The sequence below is a fragment of the Gamsiella multidivaricata genome (assembly GCF_025024155.1).
Source record: "Gamsiella multidivaricata strain RSA 2152 chromosome Unknown BC939scaffold_5, whole genome shotgun sequence".
NCBI classification, from domain to species: domain Eukaryota; kingdom Fungi; phylum Mortierellomycota; class Mortierellomycetes; order Mortierellales; family Mortierellaceae; genus Gamsiella; species Gamsiella multidivaricata.
This window is the reverse complement of record NW_026251713.1, coordinates 380,348-404,215: the sequence shown is the minus strand read 5'-3', so window position 1 is coordinate 404,215 and position 23,868 is coordinate 380,348. Positions and strand designations below refer to the sequence as shown.

General features: G+C 48.7%; 5 protein-coding genes across 5 annotated transcripts; 2 read left to right on the top strand and 3 right to left on the bottom strand.

Moving 5' to 3' along the window:
- Nucleotides 1-101: 101 nt before the first annotated feature.
- On the top strand, nt 102-1,912 carry BC939DRAFT_437959 (uncharacterized protein). Its single transcript, XM_051553770.1, has 4 exons — nt 102-232; nt 348-1,255; nt 1,374-1,627; nt 1,722-1,912. Exons 1-4 carry the CDS (start codon nt 152-154, stop codon nt 1,877-1,879), a joined length of 1,401 nt encoding a protein of 466 aa, XP_051416706.1. The 5' UTR covers nt 102-151; the 3' UTR covers nt 1,880-1,912.
- Nucleotides 1,894-4,034, bottom strand: BC939DRAFT_437956 (major facilitator superfamily domain-containing protein). The gene is made up of 2 exons (XM_051553769.1): nt 3,477-4,034; nt 1,894-3,370 (listed from the first exon to the last, which is right to left on the bottom strand). The coding sequence occupies exons 1-2, from the start codon at nt 3,836-3,838 to the stop codon at nt 2,044-2,046; spliced, it is 1,689 nt and encodes a 562-aa protein (XP_051416705.1). The 5' UTR covers nt 3,839-4,034; the 3' UTR covers nt 1,894-2,043.
- Nucleotides 4,035-4,675: 641 nt separating this feature from the next.
- On the bottom strand, nt 4,676-6,550 carry BC939DRAFT_437955 (uncharacterized protein). The gene is made up of 4 exons (XM_051553768.1): nt 6,333-6,550; nt 6,122-6,231; nt 5,802-5,941; nt 4,676-5,514 (listed from the first exon to the last, which is right to left on the bottom strand). Exons 1-4 carry the CDS (start codon nt 6,420-6,422, stop codon nt 4,790-4,792), a joined length of 1,065 nt encoding a protein of 354 aa, XP_051416704.1. The 5' UTR covers nt 6,423-6,550; the 3' UTR covers nt 4,676-4,789.
- Nucleotides 6,551-8,328: 1,778 nt separating this feature from the next.
- BC939DRAFT_223544 (uncharacterized protein) lies at nt 8,329-12,535 on the top strand. Its single transcript, XM_051550801.1, has 2 exons — nt 8,329-9,126; nt 9,479-12,535. The coding sequence occupies exons 1-2, from the start codon at nt 8,505-8,507 to the stop codon at nt 12,481-12,483; spliced, it is 3,627 nt and encodes a 1,208-aa protein (XP_051416703.1). The 5' UTR covers nt 8,329-8,504; the 3' UTR covers nt 12,484-12,535.
- A 792-nt stretch (nt 12,536-13,327) lies between these two features.
- BC939DRAFT_499161 (uncharacterized protein) lies at nt 13,328-14,847 on the bottom strand (the record flags this gene model as incomplete). Its single annotated transcript, XM_051559912.1, has 3 exons — nt 13,328-13,713; nt 14,083-14,353; nt 14,446-14,847. The coding sequence occupies 3 exons, from the start codon at nt 14,845-14,847 to the stop codon at nt 13,328-13,330; spliced, it is 1,059 nt and encodes a 352-aa protein (XP_051416702.1).
- Between the last annotated feature and the right edge of the window lie 9,021 nt (nt 14,848-23,868).

Sequence of the window (23,868 nt, the reverse complement as noted above, 5' to 3'; positions counted from 1 at the left end):
TAGACCATGCAAAATTAGTGGCAACCGGGTTTGTATATAAAAAAAGCCACCAAAGGCATGTTTACGATTTCTTTCTTTTTTTTTTTTTTTGAAGCTGCCTCCCCACTTTCATTGCATCAGCTCTCAACGACCATCTCAACAACTCACCACCATGGACGTAGCGGATGAGCCCTATGATTTTATGACCTGGCACAGCAATGCTCCAGTGGTCAAAGACGAAAAGAAAGAGAAGGTATATCAGCTTAGCTTGCTATATCAGAGCCATTTGAATTTATCATGGGGTTTTCTTTTTTTCTTCTTTGAGCATCACTATCCTAACATAGCAATGATGCGATTCACAAATATAGAAAATGCTGAAGAAGCAGGAAAAGGAAGAAAAAGCAAAGGTGGAAAAGGCGGCGAAGAAGGAAAAGAAATCAACTAAGGATACCAAGAAGAGGAAACGGGCGCCATCGGATGACGAGAGCAGTGACAGGGATGCGGACGAGGACGCGGATGAGGTTCCAACGAAGAAGACCAAGTCCACCAAATCGAAGAAGGCAAAACCAGTAGAACTAAATTCAGATTCATCATCATCAGACTCTTCATCAGACGAGTCCGACGACCCCGATACACAACCACCACCAAAGTCCAAGAGAAAGAAGAATAAGAAGAAAAAATCCAAAAAGAAGGCTGGCGAGGGCGAGGACGACGAAGCAGAGGCGCCCGAGAATGAAGATGAGGATGAGGATGAAGGTAGCGACTCTGAGAAGAAGAACAAGAAGGACAAGAAGAAAAAGGAGAAGAAGGAAGGGCCTGGACGCAAGGGTGAGTTTGGAATCTGGATCGGTAACCTCTCCTTCCTGACGACCGAAAAGGCTATGCGACACTTTTTCAGAAACGTCGGCGCCGAGATCACACGCTTGAACATGCCCACAGGATCAGGATACAACAAGAAGGGCAACAAGGGGTTCGCATACGTTGATTTCGCCTCAGCCGAGGCACAGGCCAACGCTATCAAGTTGTCAGAGTCAGAACTGGATGGGCGCAAAGTACTGATCAAGTCAAGCAAGTCTTTTGAGGGCCGTCCCGCGCTGTCGAAGGCCGCCGTTCAAGAAAAGTCCATGAAGCAGAAGCATGCGGTCTCACCTACGCTCTTCATCGGCAACCTGTCGTTCCAGACCACGAGGGAGTCCTTGCATAAGCTGTTTGAGGATTGTGGAGAGATTCGTAAAGTGCGCCTGGCGACCTTTGAGGATTCTGGTAAATGCAAAGGGTAAGGGACACAGCTAACTGGATTGTTTAGAGGCAAGCAACTAAATTGTTAGAAAGATGTATATGAGGCATGCTCCTGACAAGTTTTTTTTATTTTTTTGTTGTTCGTTCCTTCATAGATTCGCCTATATCGATTACATGAATCCGGAATCAGCGACAACAGCACTGACGAACCCAGCCAAGCACTTTTTGGACGGACGCAAGCTCAACATCGAATATGCTTCTGCGGAGGCCACGTTGAAGGGCAATCCCAGGGAGTACAGGAAACACAAGCGCGATGCAGAGGAAGCAGATGCGGCAAAGTCCCGTGGCGAGATCCCAGCCTCACACAAGGATGGCCTCACTACGGGTGGAGATGGCGCCGGCGATGATACTACGGCAGCGACATCAGCGGAAGAAGAGAGGAGGAAGTTCAATGCGGAGCAAAAGGCTAAGCGACAGAGACGTCAGCCTGGAGATGCACCCACCAAGAAGTTGCAGGGTCATCAGCGTCCTGGGTTTGCGCTCGCCAACGCTCAAAGACAGACCCAGAGTATTGTGGAGTTTAAGGGAAACAAGGTTACTTTCTGAGCGCAACATATTTCCTTGTTTTGTCATTGGTACATCCACATTCGCATCCACATAACTGCATAGATATCCCTTTGGTAATAAAGAAATGTATTTACACAATATAAAGCTATTTTTGTGAAATGCTATTATTGTATTATGAATGTTGTATTGTTGTAATGATGTCTGGGTATAATACAGAATGAGATTCTATCTACATGATCAGATTGAGCTGGAGTGTCATTACTCCATGACAGTGGGTCCTTGCGATGATCTCAGCTTGTTGTGCTGGATAAACAAACTGCACAGCCATGCAAGACCCATAAAGGGAACACAGGCGATAAAGCCAGAACGGAGAGCCATCATGTACGCGTGCAAGATCTGTGCTTCCATCTCGGGTCCAAACGTCGGGGCAAGGTACGAGTCCGAGATCACTCTGCCTACTTCTGGGTTCATGACGATCAACGGCGCCAAGTTGTTTTTGATAGCGTTGTTGAATACCGTGCCAGTGATAGCTACTCCCAGCACAGAACCGACCGTGCGGAAAAAGGTCGCATTCGCGGTCGCGACGGCAATATCCCTGGAAGGGACCGCGGACTGGATAGCGAGCATCACAGGCTGCATGGAGAAACCGATACCGAGGCCGTTGATGAACAGGAAGCCTATCACCATTCCACGTGAAGAGTCCTCGCGAAGGAGCGTCAACAGTCCAGTGCCTGTAGTCGCGAGCGCAAGACCGACCCAGATAAAGGGACGGTATTGACCCCATCTAGTGACCATCAAACCGGAACTGATGGTTGCGACCAAAAGACCGACGATCAAGGGCAGCATCTCAAGTCCAGCGGTCGTGGCAGATTCTTGGCGGACGATCTGGAAGAACAAGGGCATGAAGAACATGATGCCAAAGAAGCCCATGCCCAGGAACAGGCTGGTCAAGAAGACGGCGACGTTGGTGCGGGATTTGAACAGGCGGAACGGTATGATCGGCTCCGCAGCCTGCTTCCACTCGATCAAGCAGAAGATCAGCATAACGACGGCACCCGCACAGAAGAGTCCGATAACGATGGGCGAGTTCCACTTATAGGTGCTTCCACCCCAGTTCAATGGCAAGAGAATAAGCACCAGCCCGCAGACCAGAGCGAGGGCACCCAAAAAGTCGACACGTTTGATCTTGTCCTTGAAGGAGCCCTTGGTACGGGGTAAGTGAAGCAGCTTAACGACGGCGACAAGGGTGATGGCGCCGATAGGGAGGTTGATGAAAAATGCCCAGCGCCAAGATGCCTTGTCGGTGAAAACGCCGCCCAGCAGGGGTCCGATCACGGAAGAGACACCGAAAACGGCGCCGATCATGCCCTGGTACTTGCCACGGTCTCTGAGAGAAACTAGATCGGTGATAATGATCATAACCATGGACATGATGCCACCGGCACCGATACCGGCGATACCGCGGGCGATGATGATCCAAGACATGCTCTGGGCGGCACCGCAGAGCGCGGATCCGATCAAGAAGACAGTGATGGCGAAGAGGAAGGTTGATTTTCTACCAAAGATATCGCTGAAGCGACCGTACCTATTGTGGGGGGAAGTGACATGGAGACGAAGATAAATGGTTGTTAGAATAACTGGATGTGCATCGGGATAAAAATGAATGGAGCATAAAATGATGTACAACTTACAAAGGCTGGAAGGAGGTCGAGGTCAAGAGGTAAGCGGTTCCGACCCATGGGATCTCGCTCAAGGAATGGAACTCGTTTGCAATGTTGGTTGTGCAGACCGATACGATGGTCTGATCCAGGGACGACAAGAAGACTCCGAGCATCAGGCCGATAAAGACGATGATGAGTTCCTTGAAGGGCAAGGTGACGACACCCTCATCAGATGGATGGGGTGGACCGGGATCGAGGTTACCATGTGCTGAGGATGCGTCAGAGATGGAGGAGGATATACTGGCGGCAACCTTTTCAGAGTGCTCATTTGGAACGGCTATAGTGGCAGTTTCGGACGAGTAGACCGAGGGTGCTTGCTCGTGAGCGCCCATTGTAAAGACTGGTGATTGGATAAAGAGATGGGGGGAGGAGGCTGGTGTGGAGGGATAAGGAAAAGCGGATTAAGGGACAGATGCTTATTATTTGGTTTCTGTGTGCTGAAGCAATGTCGATGATGATGATAGTGGTGGTGATGATGATGAACAAGGGGGATCTGGGGCTGTTTATATACCTGAGGATGGAAGCACCATTTCTCCGTCAAGGGACGGATGTGTGCACAGACGAGTTCCTAATATGGCGATAATAGCATTTCCCTCTCTCCCTCCAAGGAAACTAATTTTAACATCGGGAATGTATATCCGCAATAGAGTTTACAGGGCTGTCCAATGGACAGGACCTGCACCTGAGTCCTGTTTGTCCTGAGCGTCCATATTGTGGGTCGCATCTGTTGCCTGGGATACGATGGCGACCTTGTTTCTTGTTGTATCTTGCTGCTGCCGGCTCCATTCATATCGAGGGTTGCCTGTATTCGTCGAGTTAGTTAAGACCCCTAGAGCCAAGAAGTGCAGGATGTTGGATACTATGGCTGATCCTGCTGGGTAGTAGAAAATAAAAAAATTATTGTAATTATAAATATTGTAATATAAGGTCAAATCAACGGCCCACGGTTCTGCCGCGGCAAAGATATTCCCGTACACGGTCACGATATTATTTCTGGTTGGTTCAGAAGCCGAAATTCCGGACTGAGCTGTGCGTTGTCATCGTTAGAATGCTCTAGAGCAAAAAGGCTTTGTCTGCCCAGATTGAACCCCCCCCCCCCCCCGCCCCCGCGCCCTCGCCTCATGTTACTCCATGGAGGATGGATCACATGCATCATGTCATCCCGACGTCCTTGAACAATTAGCCTAGGATCTTTATTTGTTTCTAATGGTTATTTTGGTGTTCGCGACATTTTGCGCTGCCGCTGCTTCTTTGATGGTCCAGTAAAAGTCTCAGCCCTGATATCAGACGTGATGGGGCTGCCGTGTCGTGAGGATGGCGCTCAGTCCCCGACCGTCCCTCAACGCCTGCACTGCTGCTTGGAACTCATGTCGGATGATGTTCATCATGTCCTGCTTGGCTCCCGCCGCGTTAAAGTCGAGGACGAACGGATCCTCAACCACAAATGCATGTCTCGACCAGCTCGATGGTGCCTCGTCTCTGGGAATGACACCTCCGCATCGGATGCTCACGCACATCTTCGTGTACTCGAACTTGCTGCCGTAGTATTCCAGGAATCCAATAAACAGTTCTCCCAGTGTCATGCTATTCCGCGGGATACAGGGTCGAATCCTAGAAGGATCCGTAAAGGCAACATTGACCAGTCGTGTTGACCCATACGGTCCTGGGTTGGGCACATTATGGGGGATGAGATGTGGATCTTGTAGAGTCGGCAGGACAGGAATAAGCAGTGTCTGGAAGTACGAAATGGCCATCAGGATGTAGCAGTAGCTACTCAAAGATCCCAGTTCAGGTGCATTGATGCCTCGAGCCTTAACGAAAGCCTTGAGAACCATGAGAAATGTGTGGACACGGTCATCGATGCGGACATAGGACTGGATCATTCGCGTGTTGTAAAGGCCGGTGTATTGACCGTAATTGAGGTCGACCTTGATGCCAGTCTTATGATCCGTGAACTTGAGGATGGGGACCCGCGCTCCCTGAATGACCTCCACATCCTTCATGCTGTCTATTGTACATATTGTCGACCAATCCAGTGGTTGGGTGCATTATCAGTTGCTGGATTGTACAGTACATACACATGTTTTTGCTCCCAATTATGTATAGGATAATAGAGGTGCATAAGGTTGTGAATGCAGTTGGACCATGCATATTTCATACACCATTCCTCGTCCATAATGCAAAACACAGGGCTTAAAGGCCTGCCAAACTCAACCGCCGGTGGGAAAAGTGTGAACTCAGGCAATTAGACCCAGGGCAGGACGTGAAAGGAAGGAGGTTTCTGGTATAACTTACAGCGCTGGAACAACGTTTTGAGGACAAACAGGTCCTGGAACCTCCCTGGCGCCCCCAGTTCTTGGTCCTGATCATGCAATGCGGGCAGAATAACCAAATCTAGATCGCTAGCATCCGCCGCGAGTCCTGATGCAAATGAGCTGAGGCGGAATGTAATTCATCAGCATCGGGGAGGTACCGGTTGTTTCGGTCACAGGAGAAGTGATCAGCGTTGTGTGAAATGATAGTCAGTCCCCTTACTCGGCTTTCTTGCTCGCTTACAATGTTCCCATTCAAATCGACATTCATTCCCCATGAGGATTCCGACATCCATCACTCACCCGAAGCACTCAATCTTGGCCTCTTTTGGCCACTCTGTATTCAGGATACCCTGCACGCGAGTTACGAGAAGCTCTCTGAGCTGAATGCCTTCCTCAGAGATGGCTATCGCCTAAATTAGAAAAAAGAAAAAGAGTATCAGCGCGATATGGCCAACAGAGCTGAGAGCATGCTGACAGCGCGCCCCATTCCGATGCAGGAGTTCATCCTTACTTTGGCCATTGCTATCATGTCCTCGGTGAGCTGCAGTGTGTGGGGATTGAGGGTGCCATTAGGGATCGCGGCAGCAATTGTTGTAATCATATTGGGTCGGGTGAGGATGGTATGTTGCAGTAACTGTGTTTGCTCCAGATGGTTGCCGTGTGGAATGGCCGTGGTAAACGGGGCGACAGGGATCGACAGGCGGCAGAGTTTAAAGAGGCAGAGAGAGGGGGGGGGGGGAGGGGGGGGAAAGGAGAGGAAGAAAAGGGTACGGCTTGTCGGGCCAATGGGTTCAGGGGTGGTGGCCATTGCTGTAAGTGTTCTCGTCAGTTCATATGTACTCCAATATCGCCCTACCATAACTATATTACAAAAATAGTCTACAGCACTCGCTTCAAATCTCATGGGCTGGCCATTGACCATCGGCCACTGACTATCGGCTAAGAATGCCTGTCCATTCAGTAATCACTGTGCCCTGTTTTATGATGGTCCGTCTTTTATTTGTTTACGCCGGTGAGCTGGCTTCATTTCAGGATTGCCCTATTTATTGCGTGGCATAGACTGTTGTGCAGCAGCCCTCTTGTACTCTTGTGTCAACATTTGACTTTGCATGATGGAAACACAAGAAGAAGCGAAGAAAAGAAGGGGCACTATTTGACAAAAGGCGCGGTTCGGGGGTCAGCAGTAAGGGGCAGTCAGGGTGAACAAGGGGCTGCGCGGACGAAGGAAGGGACAAAAACAACTTACTGCTGCTGGCTTAGTGAGGCATTCCCTCTCCCGCACGCATCGCTCCTCTGCGCCCTGCTCATTACTCCCAGGGCGGAACTAAGATCGATGGATAGCAAGATTTGACACAAGGGTTGAAGAGCTTACACTTGTCCCTCGGAGAGAGAACAAGGCCGCCCCTTGGTTACCCTTGCATGCATAGACTACCCGGTGCGTTATGACAAGCACACCAGGATCTTTTTTTAGGGGTTTTTCTGGGGCGAATTATCGTAAACCTACTTACTTCCAGCTGTCTGATTGGTAGAAACGCGACGCGTTCATTAGGCATACCTTGGAATGTTCTGACCGATAAAAAAAATTATTCTGCCACATACTGCCCGTATGCGATCTTGGGGTCCTTCGGTATCTTCATCGGTGGCTGTGCTGTGCTTGGATATCTCTTCCCCTGGATAATAAGATAACAGCCGGCATGGCTCCATCATCCATGAGGAAAGAGTACACTCACTTCACATACACATTCTTTTCTAGTCCTCGACTTCATCAGGCCTTTCCGTCCATCGAGATCTTGCGCTACTCTCTTCAGCTATTTCGGACGCAATGGACTGCATGTTTTTGCTGGCCTTGCTTTGCTTACTCCAACTGCACTCTTCAGAGCATAATAATTGGTCCCTCAGGTATTCTCTGTTCTGCACTGTCTGCCCAAACTTCTCCTCTACCTCTCTCCTCCCGCCTCGTCTTCACCCCCTGAGATTTATAACAAAACATCTCGCATATAGTTCTTCGCTGGTAAAGGACAACCATTCAACTTGGCAACCACTTTCTAGATTCCCGTCATGGATCTTATTTAAGAAGAGGCAAGCCGAGGAAGAAGCCATATAGGAGCAGCACAGATGCAAAGTCAATACACGTGAAATATATAATGAGCGCGAATCTGCGAGGGGGGGAGGGGATAAATTCTCCTTTGCGATAATCCAAATCTGTGGACAGTTACCCCTTGAAATCCGTGGTTCAAATACCTCAGCACAATTCTGTTCCCGCCCGGCTGCTTTTGGTTTATTGTGTGGAAATAATCCAAGGCACGGCCGGAGTGTGAGGGATGCGTACATATCCCCCTGCCTTTGAGACGATAAGCTTTGACAATCTGTTTTCGCTCCACTTCCTCGACTTTCTTCCTTTCCATTCTTTTACCCAGCCTGCAATGTAATTGTCACTAAGACAACTCCTCTTTATTAATACGCTTATTCTACGTTCAATTCCTCTCCATTAATTCGTTTATCACACATCACATATCCAATTCTCCTCAACGAAAAAGGCAAAAAAGCGCGTTTCCTGCTTGTGCCTGTTGGTTTCCAGTATATCCAGGAGACCCTCGCCGTTATCTTCCTGTCCTCATCACTCCTATTCTGATCTCTTTGTTCTCCATCTTGGACACCTTGTCAATTTCTAATTACTCGTTTGATGGTTGATACACTCGCTCTACAGTCCATAGAGTCTTCTCCACCACTCCAACAACTGCTGTGCCGCTCAGATAAACCAGAAATTCAGCCTTTGTGTAGCAAACCATTGACGCGTGCAGTCTCAGATTCCTTGTGCCTTCATGTGCAATCTGGAGTGCCAAGCAGCTCAGAGTGTGGATCCGTTTCATTCAGTAGCGCATTCCCGCATTCCTCCCTCATCTTATCCAATTCTCCTTCTACCACCAACGGAAGCAATAGCAACAACAGCCGCATACAATTAGGTCAACAACACCTTCGCCTCCATCTTCCACACGTTATGACGCCCTTGGACCGTCAGGGCTGTCAAGCGGATCAAGGATTTGCCCAAGACACTCTTCAGACGCTCTCAGCCTTAATGAACAGCCAATTGGACTCTAGTACAACAGGGCACCCACATACACGCAGCTCCAATACCTCAGCTCAGTTCTCCTTCTCAGCCTTTTCTTCCACTTCCTCCACTCCAAATTCGGGATCCACAACCCCTGAGGTACCAACAGCATCCCACAGTATTGCAGTCATTACGCCCTTGTCAATGGCCAGAACAACACCCATCGGAAGAGGGGGAAGAGATCAGGATAACGGAGGTAATGGAATTGAAATGAATATAGCCGAATCGCCTATCCGCCTTATCCTGAGCAATTATCCTTCATTCCATGCATGTTTTCCCCGCTGGCTGGGTGATACTAACTGAAGGCTGTCGATATATCGCAAGGCGTCTATCCTTGCTTTGCAAATCAGGGTCTCCTGAATGACATGGAGTCCTCATCTACGCCTGCATTCGATTCGCTTGAGGCTCGTGCGATCTATCCCGCTAGAGTCCTTTTGAGCGCAACCAAACGAAAAGTGGGAGTGGCACATGAAACTGACAATCCTCCCTTTCTACTGTCCATGTTCATCGCTTTACGTGCTAATATGCGGGCGTTGGATAACTTGTAGCATGGTTGTCTACTGCTGTACCATCCAGTCAAAACACCGGCAGCAGCCTGCTGATTGGTCTCGATCAACACCTCCTCTCCCCTGAGAATGCAAGTGTACATGGCTGTCAACTCCAGCAACGTGTGGTACAACCCATTGCAACCCATTCAAGAATGCCTAGCGATCAGCAATCTATCCATCCGCTGCAGTTAGACCCGGAGCCCTGCCTCTCCTTTCACTTGCAACAGAATCCTTCAGAAGAACCTAATCAAGATCTGATGGCAACCACGGCTTTCCCTAATGGATTGTTGTCACCTTTTTCGACTTCCCGTCCCTTGGTCAACTTTCAGCCTCTACCACCAATTCTAGCTTCACAAACGAGCAATGGGGTCCGTAAGAAAACACCGCTGGTTTCCAAGATACGTAGGATATTTGTCAAACCCACCATGGGTCTCTCTACCAAGGAGCATAAGATTGAGGTCGCCGCTGTTACTGACGTGGACATACTGCTTCAACAGCATCAACAATTGCAGTTTCTTGAGGATATCACCTCAATGACCTCAATTAGCAACAGTTTTTGCCCACCTGAGTCATCGCTCGATCAACATCGTGATTCAGTTTCGTCCTCGAGTTCGGGCGAGACGATGTCGGTTGGTCAAGTAGAGTTTGGTCTAAGCACACCAGCGACTTCGCCAGAAGCTTCGCCACCAGGATCACCAAAATTGAAGCACAGCATGTTGCCACGAACACCTATCCTTCCTGAGATGCCAAGCCCACAGCACTCTCTTCCGTTGTTTAAGTTCGAAAGTCAAGCTACTACAACCACGCCGACAGCAACCCTCTCTAGCGTGTCTAAAGCCAGTCCGACGAAGCGGTTCGAGAAGCTCCAAGGCCTTGACTCGACACCGACCTGGACAGGGAAGAAACGACTCTCTTTCGCCATGATCACGTCATTCTTCAGTCCCCGGAGCTCCGTGAATGCAACAGAATCCATCAAGAAGAAGCAACAACGGTCGTTCTCCGTACCTAATGTAGAGAATCCCTTAGCCGTGGCGGGATGTCAGATTATGGGATTTCAGAGAAGGCATTCATTCAACGATATACCTGAGAACGTCGAGCCCAAGGCTTTGGAGCAGCAGTTAACACCACCTCCCCAACCGGGACACAGGAGCGACATTTCTGATAGAGCTGTTACCATTACCACCCGAGCCGCCGGAGCTTCAGCTTTTGCCTCGGTTCTTCCTACACCCGTGACGCCGACCAAGAAATCCAAAATTTACGGCGTCTTTGGCAAGCAGACCAAACGGAAGAGCAAGAACAATACGATTGCCGGTGCTGGGTTAGTTGATATACCCGCTGCGTTCGCTACGTCCACCGATCCCCCGGGACCCGCATCGGTCCACCGTCATCAGCGATCGTCTTCGGCCAACCAATCCCCATCAAATCGCTCGAGCATATATGATCAAAGTCACCAGGAGCTGCAGCAGCGGCAACAGCAACAACAACAAGAACAGCGACAGAGACAAGCAACTAGTAAGCGTTCAATCCAATCTGAGGCCCCCATCAACCTTTCTCCGGACGCAGATTCAAGCAATCGAAGAGCCTCAGAGGAGCAGCAGCATGGTCGACTAGGCGAGAGGGTTGTGGGTCCAACGCGTCATCGTCGTCAGAGTAGCCTTGTTGGTCGGCAGGCTAGTCAACAGGGACATTATCCTGTTGCGGAGAGGAAGCAGCGCCTCTCGGTCCTCCATTCGGCCTCCGGGGACAGTACTAAATACACAGAATCCTTTCCATCGGGGCAATGTTACCAATATCAGCAACAGCAACAACCACAGCATTATCAGCAACAGCAACAACCACAGCATTATCAGCAACAGCAACAGCAGCAGCAACAACAACAACAGCGGCCTCAGTATCAACATGCATATATCCATCATCACCAACGCGACTGCGAGACACTTGGCCTGCCCCAAAAGCCGGGGGTCATGCCCATCTCGACCATATTTTCATTATCGTTCTCGTCGCAAGGAAACAGTGACTTCACACAGAAACGTTCATCAAATCTGCCTCCCAAATACTCTCAGCAAAACCAATGGTCTACTGTTCAGGGAAAAGAGGGATCGTTTGTCTCCTCTGTCGTCAGCAGTGATTCTCATTCTGTGGGAGGATATCCCTTTCACGAGCTGCTCGCCGCACAATGTAGCAGTTCATATCAACAGAGCGAGAGCGAAAGTGGCGCTTACGATGGCCGATGCGATTCTTTCACATTTTCTCCTCCAGCCGCCCGACTCTCGATGTATTACGCCCCAATGATGGAAAGTCAGGGCCCCTCCACAATGCTTTGCCCCAGGACCCCCAGGACTGCTACCTCTCCATTCACAGGGCCCACTGTGGCCAACAACCAACACCAGCATCTCTACCAGCAGCAGCAGCAGCAGCAGCAACAATACCACGTTCAGCAGCAGCAGTACCAACGAGCCCAACAACAACAGCAACCATCGCCCCAGCAACAATATCTCTTTGAACAGTTTCGACATCAACAGCACCAGCAGTATGTAAACTCCCTTACTATAGCCTCTCTACCGCATCTGCCATCCCAAGCTCAGTGCGGTTTATACACGCCCTTAGCCTATCCATACGAATTCAGTCCCCAAGAACCATTCCCAGGATACTTTTACTACCAATCTCCACAGTCACTCCCATATCGCCCACAACAATATACAACAGGCGCCACGACCACGTCCAACGCTAATGGAAATACTACCAATAATAGCATTTATGTATCTAAACCATCATCAGCGCCAGCATCCTCAAAGTCAGCCAGGCAGATCCAGTTCTCTGCCGCACCAATCATCCATGCAACCTGGACACCAGAGCAATACGACCGCTCGAGTGATCCCAACATAACGGCTCATCGACTTACTCCAGCCATTGCCCAAAGGATCAAGTTGGAGTTGAACCAGTTCAAGAGCCAAGAAATGGCTGTTCATCAGGATAGTCGAATCCATACACATTTCTTCATATAGACCATACACATTCCTGGGAATGATAATTTTAATAAAGCACTTAGCCTAGAACAGCGATCACCAGTCTCTTTTCACCTTGAACTCCCACCCGCAATGAAGATCCATGATGTCTTATACGTTGATCGACTCCGAGAACACATCCCTTCACCAGAGCGACTTGGACAGCGAGCACCAGCACGACCACCGCCAGAAATTATTGACGACGAGGAGGAATACGAAGCGGAAGCCATCTTGGATCACCGGCTCCACAGCAATCGGATGGAGTATCTGATCCAGTGACACGGATACCCAGGGAGGACTCGACATGGGAACCAGAGAGTCACCTCACGCACTACGCCCGGCTCCTGAAACAATACAAGCGAGGCCATGGACTTTGATCTTTTAATTTTTTTATTATCGTTCGAGGGAGAGGGGACACCACACAGCTAAAACCCTTGCCACCAAAGTTGCTATGCTAATCATGCAGGTCAGGACAAACTAATGCTCGTCCTTTTCTGGGCCCATTCACTAATGAGCTATCTAGCTGAAGGCCCAGCAGCAAGGAGTGCATGCATTTCAATGAGAGGAATCAGGCAGTGATTCTTTGGCCGATAAAGAGACGAGAGCGTGGAGACCCAGCCGCAAGAATCACATGCGCTTCAATGAGAGGAATCACGCAATGCGCGCCGATGGAGAGGAGAGTGTGTCTTTTTTTTTTTTTTTTTTTTTTTGGTGGCACTGTCTCCCCCATTGATGCATTCCAGGATTTCAGGAATTCCGCCCAGATTCCATTCCCCGCTCCCCCGCTCTCTCTCTTCCAGGCAGATAGACTATTCCTTTGCAATTCTGAAACTTTATTTGTAAATCACGACAGGGAAACACCAAAGAACCTGGACTTGATCTCCTCGTGGGATATGTGTCTGATTCCTAGGTACTCCTGAGCTTTACTCGAGTGATTGGTTGCTCCTGGTCTGCCGCAGATGTAGACGATCTTGAATTGTGGGCAGGCCCGGCCATCTCTTGAAACGACAAATGTTTTGGTGCAGTTATTGCCGCCCCTGCAACTGAGACTGATATCGGCCTTATGAACGCCGCCAAACATCGCAACCAGGTATTCCTCGATTTGATTCTTGCCACCTTTCCGCTCGAAGGCGAGGCCGATTTTTGCCGTATCACTGTCGTGTTTTGTGGAGTTGCTGATAGATACTTGAAAGAATGTGTATCCAAGGAAAAAGTCGAACCGCGGATACCCTGCATAGCAACGTATCAATATATCCATGCCATCTTGGCCGAAGTTTCTGGGTGGTTCCTGAAGCAACTCGTATCCTGAAATTCTCAAATGTATATCCACTACATTTTTTCTGACAAGGTCTATCATCTCGGGCACTGAGTCTCATCTCCGGATAAGCCGCTGGAAGAGGGCGTCCTTAAATTGTGCACCGTCCAGAGCGAGGCCATTTCGATAAGCCTCAGATAGTGAACATAGCTTGTACAAACCCAAGAGCGCGGCTTTGGCAGCTGAACAGATTGAATTGTGAAGCACCGGTCCCTCACTCTCACGATACACTATTCCAAAATCCAGAAACTTCCAATGAAATGTAGCGGTGCGTCGGCCTTTACCAGGCAGGAACATCCCCGCAAGGGTCAGACGGGTTATGTCCTTAAAGATTGAAGGAAGTGAATTGTAATGAATTCTGGTAACACGAATAAACTCACGACGCCGGCGGTTCAATCTTTCGTTGACTTTCTGCAAGGTAAGTGGTGCGGTTCCGATCTCTTGGGCTAGATTCACGAGCTCACGCGACACGCAATTCGTGATCCTCAACACCTCATCCTCGATGTCAGACACTTGACCACGGACCGTCGAATCGAAATGAAAAAAGACTGCAGCCTGTGAATAAAGTAGGTTCGATCTGGAAAGACCACCCGCGCTCCCGCTACCGACTCAATCCAATGGTTGAGTATTTTCAGCTGCTGCAAAACCACGAGCAGATCAGATGCGAACAGCGCACCATGCTCGTCGATGATACAAAGAGACTTGCGTTCTCGTCGCTGGAGCAAGCTTCTGAGGATGATCGCGGCGCTAGACACCACAAAGGGGGTTGATCGGTCCTCATAGGTTACCATTTCCCTGAGCTCAGCGACAGTCAAAATATCCCTGTTGATAGCCAAGAACCGTTTGCAAATATCGATTGATGTCCTCTCCGACGCGCCTTGCTTAAGTATGGTCGCGTCACTAACGTAAAGGACTGGCCAGCCATTAGCGTCACGCCTGGGCCGCAAGGAATCAGGCAAGATACGACTTTCATACGCCCATTGGACCCGACAAGACTTTTTGACTGGGAACTTGCTATCACGCGCAAGCATTTGCAAAATCTCCGTCATCTGCTCCGTAACGAAGAATTGATTGCCCTGGTAGCCCTATCCAACGCACTTGGGACTTGAACAAAATGTTTCGTCGTAATTTGACTGCCGGCTTGAACACTTAACAATGAAGAGAAATCTGTGCGGGAGTCCGGCTTGAACTTGTTACTCTTGAGTATCGCCAAGAATAGCGGTGGCAATTCCGCAGATTCGCCATCAGCAGCAGTGCACAGTAGCCAGTGCTCGGCTAAACGACACCGTTTCATCGGACTTGCCTCCACTGCTATGGTCAAAGAAACGGACGATATTGTAAGCAAATTGCAGGAGGCAGGTGTCCGACTTAGAAATGCAGACGCGAGGTGTTTTGCTTGAAGAGCAGCTGTCACGGAAAAAGCAGAAAGCAAGTTTACTTATGTTCATTCATTGACAATTCTTTTTTTATTTTTGTTCCGAGTCTCGAAAGTGCTTGCTGCCTTAGGGTCCACGTATTTGAGGAGTGAGAGATGGGGGATGAGGATGCAGAAGTGGATTGTGCCGCGGAGACTCGCCATACCAGGGACGCAGTGTATATCGGACGAAACTGGCGGCTAATCCCCAGAGTGCTAAGCCGGGCAGCATTCTCTGCGCGACTGGATGCGATTGTCACGAATTAAGGTTCGGGCAGAATTGCGCACCTGCCACGCGAGCCTGAATCAGGTCGCGTCTCAAGGACTACGTCTCAATGACTACGCCAGACGGAAAACATATCCGGTTTAACGTTGCTTGCCCGTTCCAAGTACGCGCTTGCCCACATCCAGCTTGCTTATTCCATGAGAGTTACTTTATGTTACGGTTCTGAGCACGGGAACTTACAGTAACTCCGGGAATTGAGTCAATGTTTCCTACTGTTGCAGTATTTAGGCTATTGCGCTTCACAGCCGCCTCCAATCACCTCCATATTTAATATGGTAATGGGCTAGCATCCCAGGCATCAGATATTAAAGTTTGAATTCCGTCTGGTACCTTCCTAAAAAGGAAATTAAGATCCTGCTGGACACCCCCATTGACTCAATTTCCGGCCATGCATTCCGAAAATTGGAATTCCGTGATTTCTTGTACTAAGGACTCTCAGAACCTATTTGACTATCAGTAGAGGTACTATGATGTATCCCTGCAGTGACTCTGAGTCCATAGTTTTCTGATAAATGCCACCATTGGGTGGTTTTGTTTACATGTGATTAGTGCGTCAAGCGACATTTCTTGGCTCCCCTGACTTATACCGTGGATATGATTGCAGCACCGGGTTAAAATTTAATCCATAATATGTGTGTGCATGAGATCAAGGTGAAAAGGGCATAGACACTAATAGTTTTGCACTGGTAATCGAGCAAAACTCAAATTGTATTATGAAATTGCCGCATTTCCCATGGATTGTCAAATACATGTACAGCCATTTCCAACAACGCTGGATTTAACTACAAAATACCATTCTCCTGCAAAGCTGTTCCAACTTGCCGAATTCAGAAATAAGATTAGAATGCTGCCTGGACAATTACCTAACATATGGTTTGGTTCCTGTACTAATCACATGTAAACAAAACCACCCATGGTGGCATTTATCAGAAAACTATGGACTCAGAGTCACTGCAGGGATGCATCATAGTACCTCTACTGATAGTCAAATAGGTTCTGAGAGTCCTTAGTACAAGAAATCACGGAATTCCAATTTTCGGAATGCATGGCCGGAAATTGAGTCAATGGGGGTGTCCAGCAGGATCTTAATTTCCTTTTTAGGAAGGTACCAGACGGAATTCAAACTTTAATATCTGATGCCTGGGATGCTAGCCCATTACCATATTAAATATGGAGGTGATTGGAGGCGGCTGTGAAGCGCAATAGCCTAAATACTGCAACAGTAGGAAACATTGACTCAATTCCCGGAGTTACTGTATAGGATATAAACTACCGAGCTGGGATTCCGAGTCATGCTTTATTCATGTATAAAAGGTAGCTAGTTGCCCTAGTCAAACCCCAGTCTGCAATAAAATACCTTCTTGCCTTGTACTCGCTCTTGTTCCTCCATCCCTTACTTGCTTGCCTGTCCAGAGCTTGACAACCTGTTGTAAAAGCGCCACTAATGCGACTGTAAGCCTGTTTCATCAAACGGCGATTGGATAGCCAGAGTTTATTGATTGCGAGCCAAAAGGCTGCCAAGCCTTCATGAGGCCATATGAATGCAGCATAAAGGGGTTTGAAGCGTGGAAGGGACATGGTAAAGAATGCCACTGCTGGGACGAACGTATAGGTAATTGGGAAGATCGTAGAGCAAGTTGAGAAACAAGGGCAACCTTAGTAACAGTCCATATGGGATTCGTCGTCCTCATACCGACGTTGTTTCGCTGCTCGCTGGTCCGCCAGATCATCACTGTCTCGGTTCAGTTCTCGCTTAATGCCACTTAGGCGATCCAGTGCATCCATGTGGCGTTTTGGGAAGAGGCTGTGTATGTTGTTCTTGTCGATCCCGAGCAGAATGCACTCGGGGGGTTGCTCTCCTTGCGCCGCGCGAATTCGTTCGCTTTGTCTACCCGAGGGAAATAAGTCCTCGACGCCTCTCAGCTCAGCTGGCTAAGCAATAACAATTCTGAGGAACCGTTTAGGAGAAACAGTACAAAACCTTTGGAGCATGGCCTCTCCGAGATGACCTTGAACCGCATCGGCCTTGACCATTGTAAACGCACTCTGGGTTTGTGGTTTGTTCATGGAAGTCCGCATCTTCAACTGAATAAACACAGGACAATAGCCATGGTTGTCGAAATGGAGAACAAACACAATGTCGGGTCCTGAGGGTATCTCGGCAGGATGGTAAAACGGCGGAACCGGCTTCCCATCTTTGAGTGGACCATTCTCGACATTAGCCGCCAGAAACTCTTCTAGCGACATACTTCTATAGTCGATCCCAAGTGTAAGTACATCATCATTTCCAACAATCTTGGCTGTGTGATCCAGAAGGTCATCGTAGGACTTCAGCTTTGCAACTAAAGCTGTTTTGGACAGGACCTTGTCGTGGAAAACGTCGACCAGGCTAGGTTGCACTGCCATCTCCCATGTGTACCCATAGACGGATGCGTTTGGTGCCGAACGGAACAGAGTGCAGATCGCACTGTGAAAGTCAGGGTTCTCCTTGCAGAAATAGTTCACGGCAGCACGCAATGCAAATGGTTCATCTAGAACCGTCGCTGTTTCTTCGCCAAAATGCAGGATTCTCCCGACAGAAGCTTCTATCAGCGGCGCCTCTTCCTTGTTGATAAGTACGGGACGCCCATGCAGATAGTGTTCTAACACAAAGAGCTGGAGGATGGACCGTATATTCTGATATTCTGCGTATCGCGACTCGAATTTGTGAACTCTTTTGACCATTCGCGATATGTCGTAGGCAATATTTCCTTTGTAGTAATAATGGAGTTCTGTTGATGTTAACGTATCCTTTGTTTCTTTGATCGCCGATTTCCAATCGATTCCGCTGATGCCAGGCTTGAGCATGATCATGCGCTCAATAGTGGAAACGATTGGTCGAAACCGTCCACGAAAGCCGTCAAAGAGCTCCTGTATTGATGCTTCCGGCACTTGCGCGTCGAAGACGATCCTGGCTTCCTGGCTCGGTAACGCGCTACGCACAAGACCACGATAATCCCGTACCTGTTCGAGTGATTCCCAACCTATGAAATCGGTAAATGGTCTGAGCTGATCCATATAGTCTTTGAGGATAGAACCTGCGCTATCGAGCCACTCCATATCAATTACGCTGAGGCCAGTCTCACAAAGTATCACGCAAATATGACCCCGGTCCGAGGCAGTTTGGTACAATCCGTGGATAAAAGGAGAGAGGACCGGTCGCCTGTAGTCTTCTTGTGCGGAGAAGGCGGTGCGCTTTGGCGCATATTCCGGAGATGCGTGTCCCGAGTAGGTTCCAAAAACCCAATTGCTGAGTCCTTGAGCTTCGTCAACAACAATTAGAATCTTGTAGTCGCGGAAAGTCTTGTTTGGTGTGCAATTCAGAAGACGCTGGCGTAGCCCAAAGAATCATTCACGAACCAACATCGCCACGAATACATGGTCGACATAATGACTGCGGATATGACTGGCAATCAGTTCAAATAGACTGGTAAAGACGTCGCCAATGTCCATTGAGTGAGAGCAGACTTGCAATAGCATCCATCGCTTGCACGTAAATCTGACATTCTCGCCTTCCGAGATGTCGAGGCAGTAGCGCAAGATCATGAGATGCGCGAGGATAAGGACCAGCGCCAGAACGCGAACATGATTGTCACTCTCCATGTCGCAAGTTCGGTATCGATTCCCGGTTTGGATCAGCTCAAGAAGTTTGAAGAGGTCACCGGGGCCAAAGTCTGTGCGGCTTCCGCTGAAATAAAAGCCCCATTGCTTGCAGAGCATCTCGATAGCTGTTCTCGTTTTTCCACATCCGGAAACACCAAAAAAGGCCTTGAAAGGAATAGCTCGTCCATGAATCGTCTCAAGCGCCTTGTCGGCAGTGATAAGAGGGTCCTGAGGCTCGGACGATTCTGGCAAGTTAAGGAACAACAGACTCGGTCGGTCGTTCTGCAAACCCGCGCGGGGAGCAACAAATGGCAGACCCCCAAGTGATCCTTCGGTTGATGGAATCATCTGGTCGGCTTTCAGGAATCGGACGAGGCTCGTGTAATTGGCCGAGTCAGGAGCAAAGAAGTCGCCTTCAGTCTTTTCAATAAGTTCTTGCCATTTCTCGACTATTTGAATGGCAACAAAGGAGTAAACACGTTTAGCATTGTCCTGCTGCAGTATGCACCATCATTTGGTAACCATCGCCAGCTGGCGCACTTACAAGAAATGGGAGGACCAAGAGGTGAAGCGGCGCGAGCGGAGAACTCTGAGGGATGGGTGGGAACATGGATAGGAACAGTTAATGTAACAGCACGATAGAATGCAAGAGACAATGAGGTCAAATAAGCACAGAAAAAGAAACAGACCCGATTCCAGCACTAACGCGAACAGCACGAGTGAATACTTACCAGGCTGGGGATGTTGGGCAATGATGTGGATTGTTCCCTCAGGCAGGTCCCTGGGGAATATCTTGGAAAGGCGAGTTGTTGGGAGGAGCTCTTCTTTGGAAATAATCTTGTCAAGAAAAACATTCTTGCCAGCAACTACTGGGATCGAGACGCGCCAGAGCGTGAGTTCGTTCGCATCGATGTCGTCCAATTCGGGGGCCTTCTCGACCTTGACCGAGAATGCACTTGAGACGGAATCTCCGCTGACAAGACAGAATAGTTTCTGGTGGTCGGGCATGGTCGACGTGCAGCTGAGTGTGATGGAGTGAGCGGGTGAAGGAGTGAAGGAGAGATGACTGAGTGGATGCGAAAAGCGAGTGTTTTTATAGTGATGTGAAAAGCGTGTGAGAGGGCCAAGATCTGAACCCTGATGGTGGCAAACCACAGCACGAGGTACAGGTCTGAGTATGTCTTGCCACCATATATGCAGAAAACAACAGCCACATTAATGAATGCATATGCAAAATCACGGCAATGTTAAAGTGTGGGAACACGACTTGAATGGTCTGTGCACTGTTTATCTTCTCTAATCTCAGGCCGCATTTGGTCTTCAGCCAATCAAGCCACTTAGGTCGGTGTTAAATATCATGCCTACAATCCAGGAGCAATACCTTGAAACAACATGGACGATTGACATACTGTGATTCCGTGCTGTAGATCATGTACCCAATAGACATACCTTTTTGCAAATAGATGTCCTTTACAAGAAGAGTGAACAAGTACGCGGAAGGGAATCACGAAGAATTGCCATCCGGTGGGCGATACATGTTCTTGACAACTTTGTGTGTCGAATCCATACACACGACACAATTGTTGTGTCGAATGAGCCGCATCATGAATAGATCATAGATACAACATGCAACCATGAAATGTTGCCTATCGTTTTCGCCCACATTATCATCAAATATAGCCATGCCACCTTCAGAGCGGATGGTCTCCACCCAAAGATGTACGCTCTAGATAACATCAACATGCTTCCTCAGGATGGTTGTCTTGTGCCGATACATGCATTTACGGATATTCTCATGTGTGGTACGAAGGTCTAGAGATGCAGTTCCGTTACTGGATTCCAGCTGGAGTACGAAGGTGCTAGCTGAATAGAGCACAGGCTTGCGCCTGACAATAAAAAAAAAGGATAACCGTACTCGCGCGAGCTGTTCAGTGGAAGGTGTAAGCTTCTTCATGATGGAATGCCGATATTTACCCTCTTTGGCCATTTTCCTGGCCCAGTTACACTTATTCGGGCTCAGAAAATATACCGCTAGGGCGGGTAGGTTTGTCGCGTGTGAGTGTTTCCAGTAGTACTCTATCCGCACCCTATCTTCGGCACGCAACTTCTGGATTCTAATACAAGTAAAGCAACCTTGATGCACTGAGTTCCGAGCAATTGACAGCGTTTTTTTTTTCACGCCCTGAGTGTTTACACGCGTATTTGATGGAGCAGTCGTAAAGAAGTGGGCCGCCGGTCGTGTTGGTGCAAGCTCCCATCAAAGGGGGGGTCTCCACAGTAAAACGTCCGAGAGTGCTTCTCGGAGAAATGAATCCACTGATATGCTAGGCGCTACTACTCCCAGAACGACTGAAAAGTTTATGGAGTGTAAAAAACCTTGCAAAAAGGTAGGATGAGGCCATGTCTCGTGGAGTCGTATGGAGTAGCAGAGTTAAGTGGGGCAGAAATGAATGATATCCTTGGTTTTTAATGAGTCCACGATAGCTGTTCAGAGATGGAATTATAAATGGAGCGATTTTATTTTTTTCCTACGTACACTCTTCCAATATCGTCCTTCACACCCCAATCTTCTCTTCCAATATCACCCTTCACTCTTCATCCTATTTCCTTCCTCATAACACCCTTACCCTGACAACTTCGATTCCTCACAGCTTCGCCGAGGGTATTGAAGACCTGTGCCCTTTTCTGAAAACGGAAAGGGTACGAGGCCACTGTGCGCCATCGGCAATCCGACATCCCCAGTCCAATTCTCGACCGCCTACTGTTTTCGAGTAGGCGTCCTTGGGACAGTTTTCCTTACTATTTAGTATGCCTACACATCTTGCGTCATGGAAATTGCGCATCCGATCGTCGAGAGGGAGCTGAAGAAGCTGGTGACCCCTGCCAGTTCTGTTCTTCACTTGGACGGCGGTCTTTCTCAAGAAAAGGGACTAACTAACCTTCGGCGATAAGCAATTGGCGACAAAGCATTGGCATTGACTCAACAAGGAATCGTTCAGTTGAAGGGTTGCTTAGCGCAGGGGCTACGTGTGCGGAAGTAACATTTCCTTACCGCACAAAGGAACCTGAGGAAGGTCTTTTATTGGGCCCTAGTGGCACGACAAGCTCTTGCAAGCTACCTCCGTAGTTCTACGGAGCAATGCATGGCCCCTCGAGGTGAACTGGCGGACTTGGAAGAGGTCGTAGGAGTGACGAGGGCACTTGATGAGGAACGAGATTCAACGATTTAACTTGAAGAGCCACAATAATATAGATCGACATATCGATCAACCTACCTTTGAAATCCTGGATAGCCTCGAGGAACGAAGCTGGAGTGTAGTTTAGGAGGATGATATTCGGAATGCCCTAGAATACCAACACGACAACAGATCGTTAATATACCCGATCAAACGACTCTTCTTTGACTATGCTTCGACGATGTGCTCCTCGCTTCTTACTTTTTTATTATTATTAACATAAATCTGCTCCTCGCTTCTTAGATGATATATGCCGCATATTATGTGAATTTGAAGACCGCAATTAGTCGGCAGAACAGCATGCGTTAAATGACCCTTCCACGTCCATAGCGACGTTCAGTTCCATTCATATGTGAACTTATGAGCGGAATAACGGAATGGCGCACAACGCAGTATTTTCATGCGGGTGGGGGATCGGACCATCCAATGCCGAGAACTGTAGAGCATTCACGCAACCATTCGTATACGAGAGCTCCACATCTTTACTCCGGCCTGTCGTCCCACTTGAATAGCAAATCAAAGCCGTCTTCTCTTCAGCAATCTTTCTATCCCGATCAATCACCATGGCTAGTGGGTCCTCCGGCACCGACTTTGGAGGTATCAGCGACATGTACGGGCGAAATCCGCGGACAACCTGACTGCCATATAAGTAATTGCGATCTTCAGACAATTCAACATCCTTGGCGCTCGACGATCGTTACGTCCAGAATGCTTGGATGAGCAACAAGAACGCTTGCGTGTGAGTTACACAGCTGGTAGACTAGCTCATCCGCAGTATATCTTGCGTTCACGGTCGTAGCAATGGCGCCGAAAAAGGAAGGCCGCAAACATGGGGATGAAATAATCGACTTGATTAAACGAGAAAAGTGCAATACCATCCCCCTGTTTGTCCTCGATGGACTGAAGGCCTGTTGCATACCGTCGAGTATCCTGCTTCCGTTCTCCAAATATAGTGGCCCTGTGGGTAAGCACGTCGGCGAGGATAGGAGAGGAGTTGGGCGTGTTGCTTGGATTGGATGTTACAAACGGGAAGGCATTGGAGGAAGGGACGCGAATCTCTGAGAACTGCGACCTGTAGATCCTCATTACCGGGATACGTGAAGAGGCAAGTACAATGTATGCAGGGGATTTGACTCTTGATGAAGAAATGGGAAACGACAGCATGCTTTCATATTCAATAAGCAGCGCAAAGGGCCAGAACGAGTAACAGTGGGAAAATGGCGTGATATGATCTATAGAATGCCCGGGTATAGCTGGAGTTGCTACTACTAAGGTTTAACACGCAGTACGCGACGCCTATCATGCAGGTCATGCCCATCGCATGCTTGTGTTCAAGTGCGCTAGGGTGCGGGGCCATTTCTCCTCACATTGCTACATTGCAGAGGGAAGCCGCGTACCTTTTAATTAGCTCTCCAGCTTCCGATATTTGATACTAACACATCATCCCTGATCCATATCCCGATTGTGCCCATATTAAGATTGCAAGTAGTGA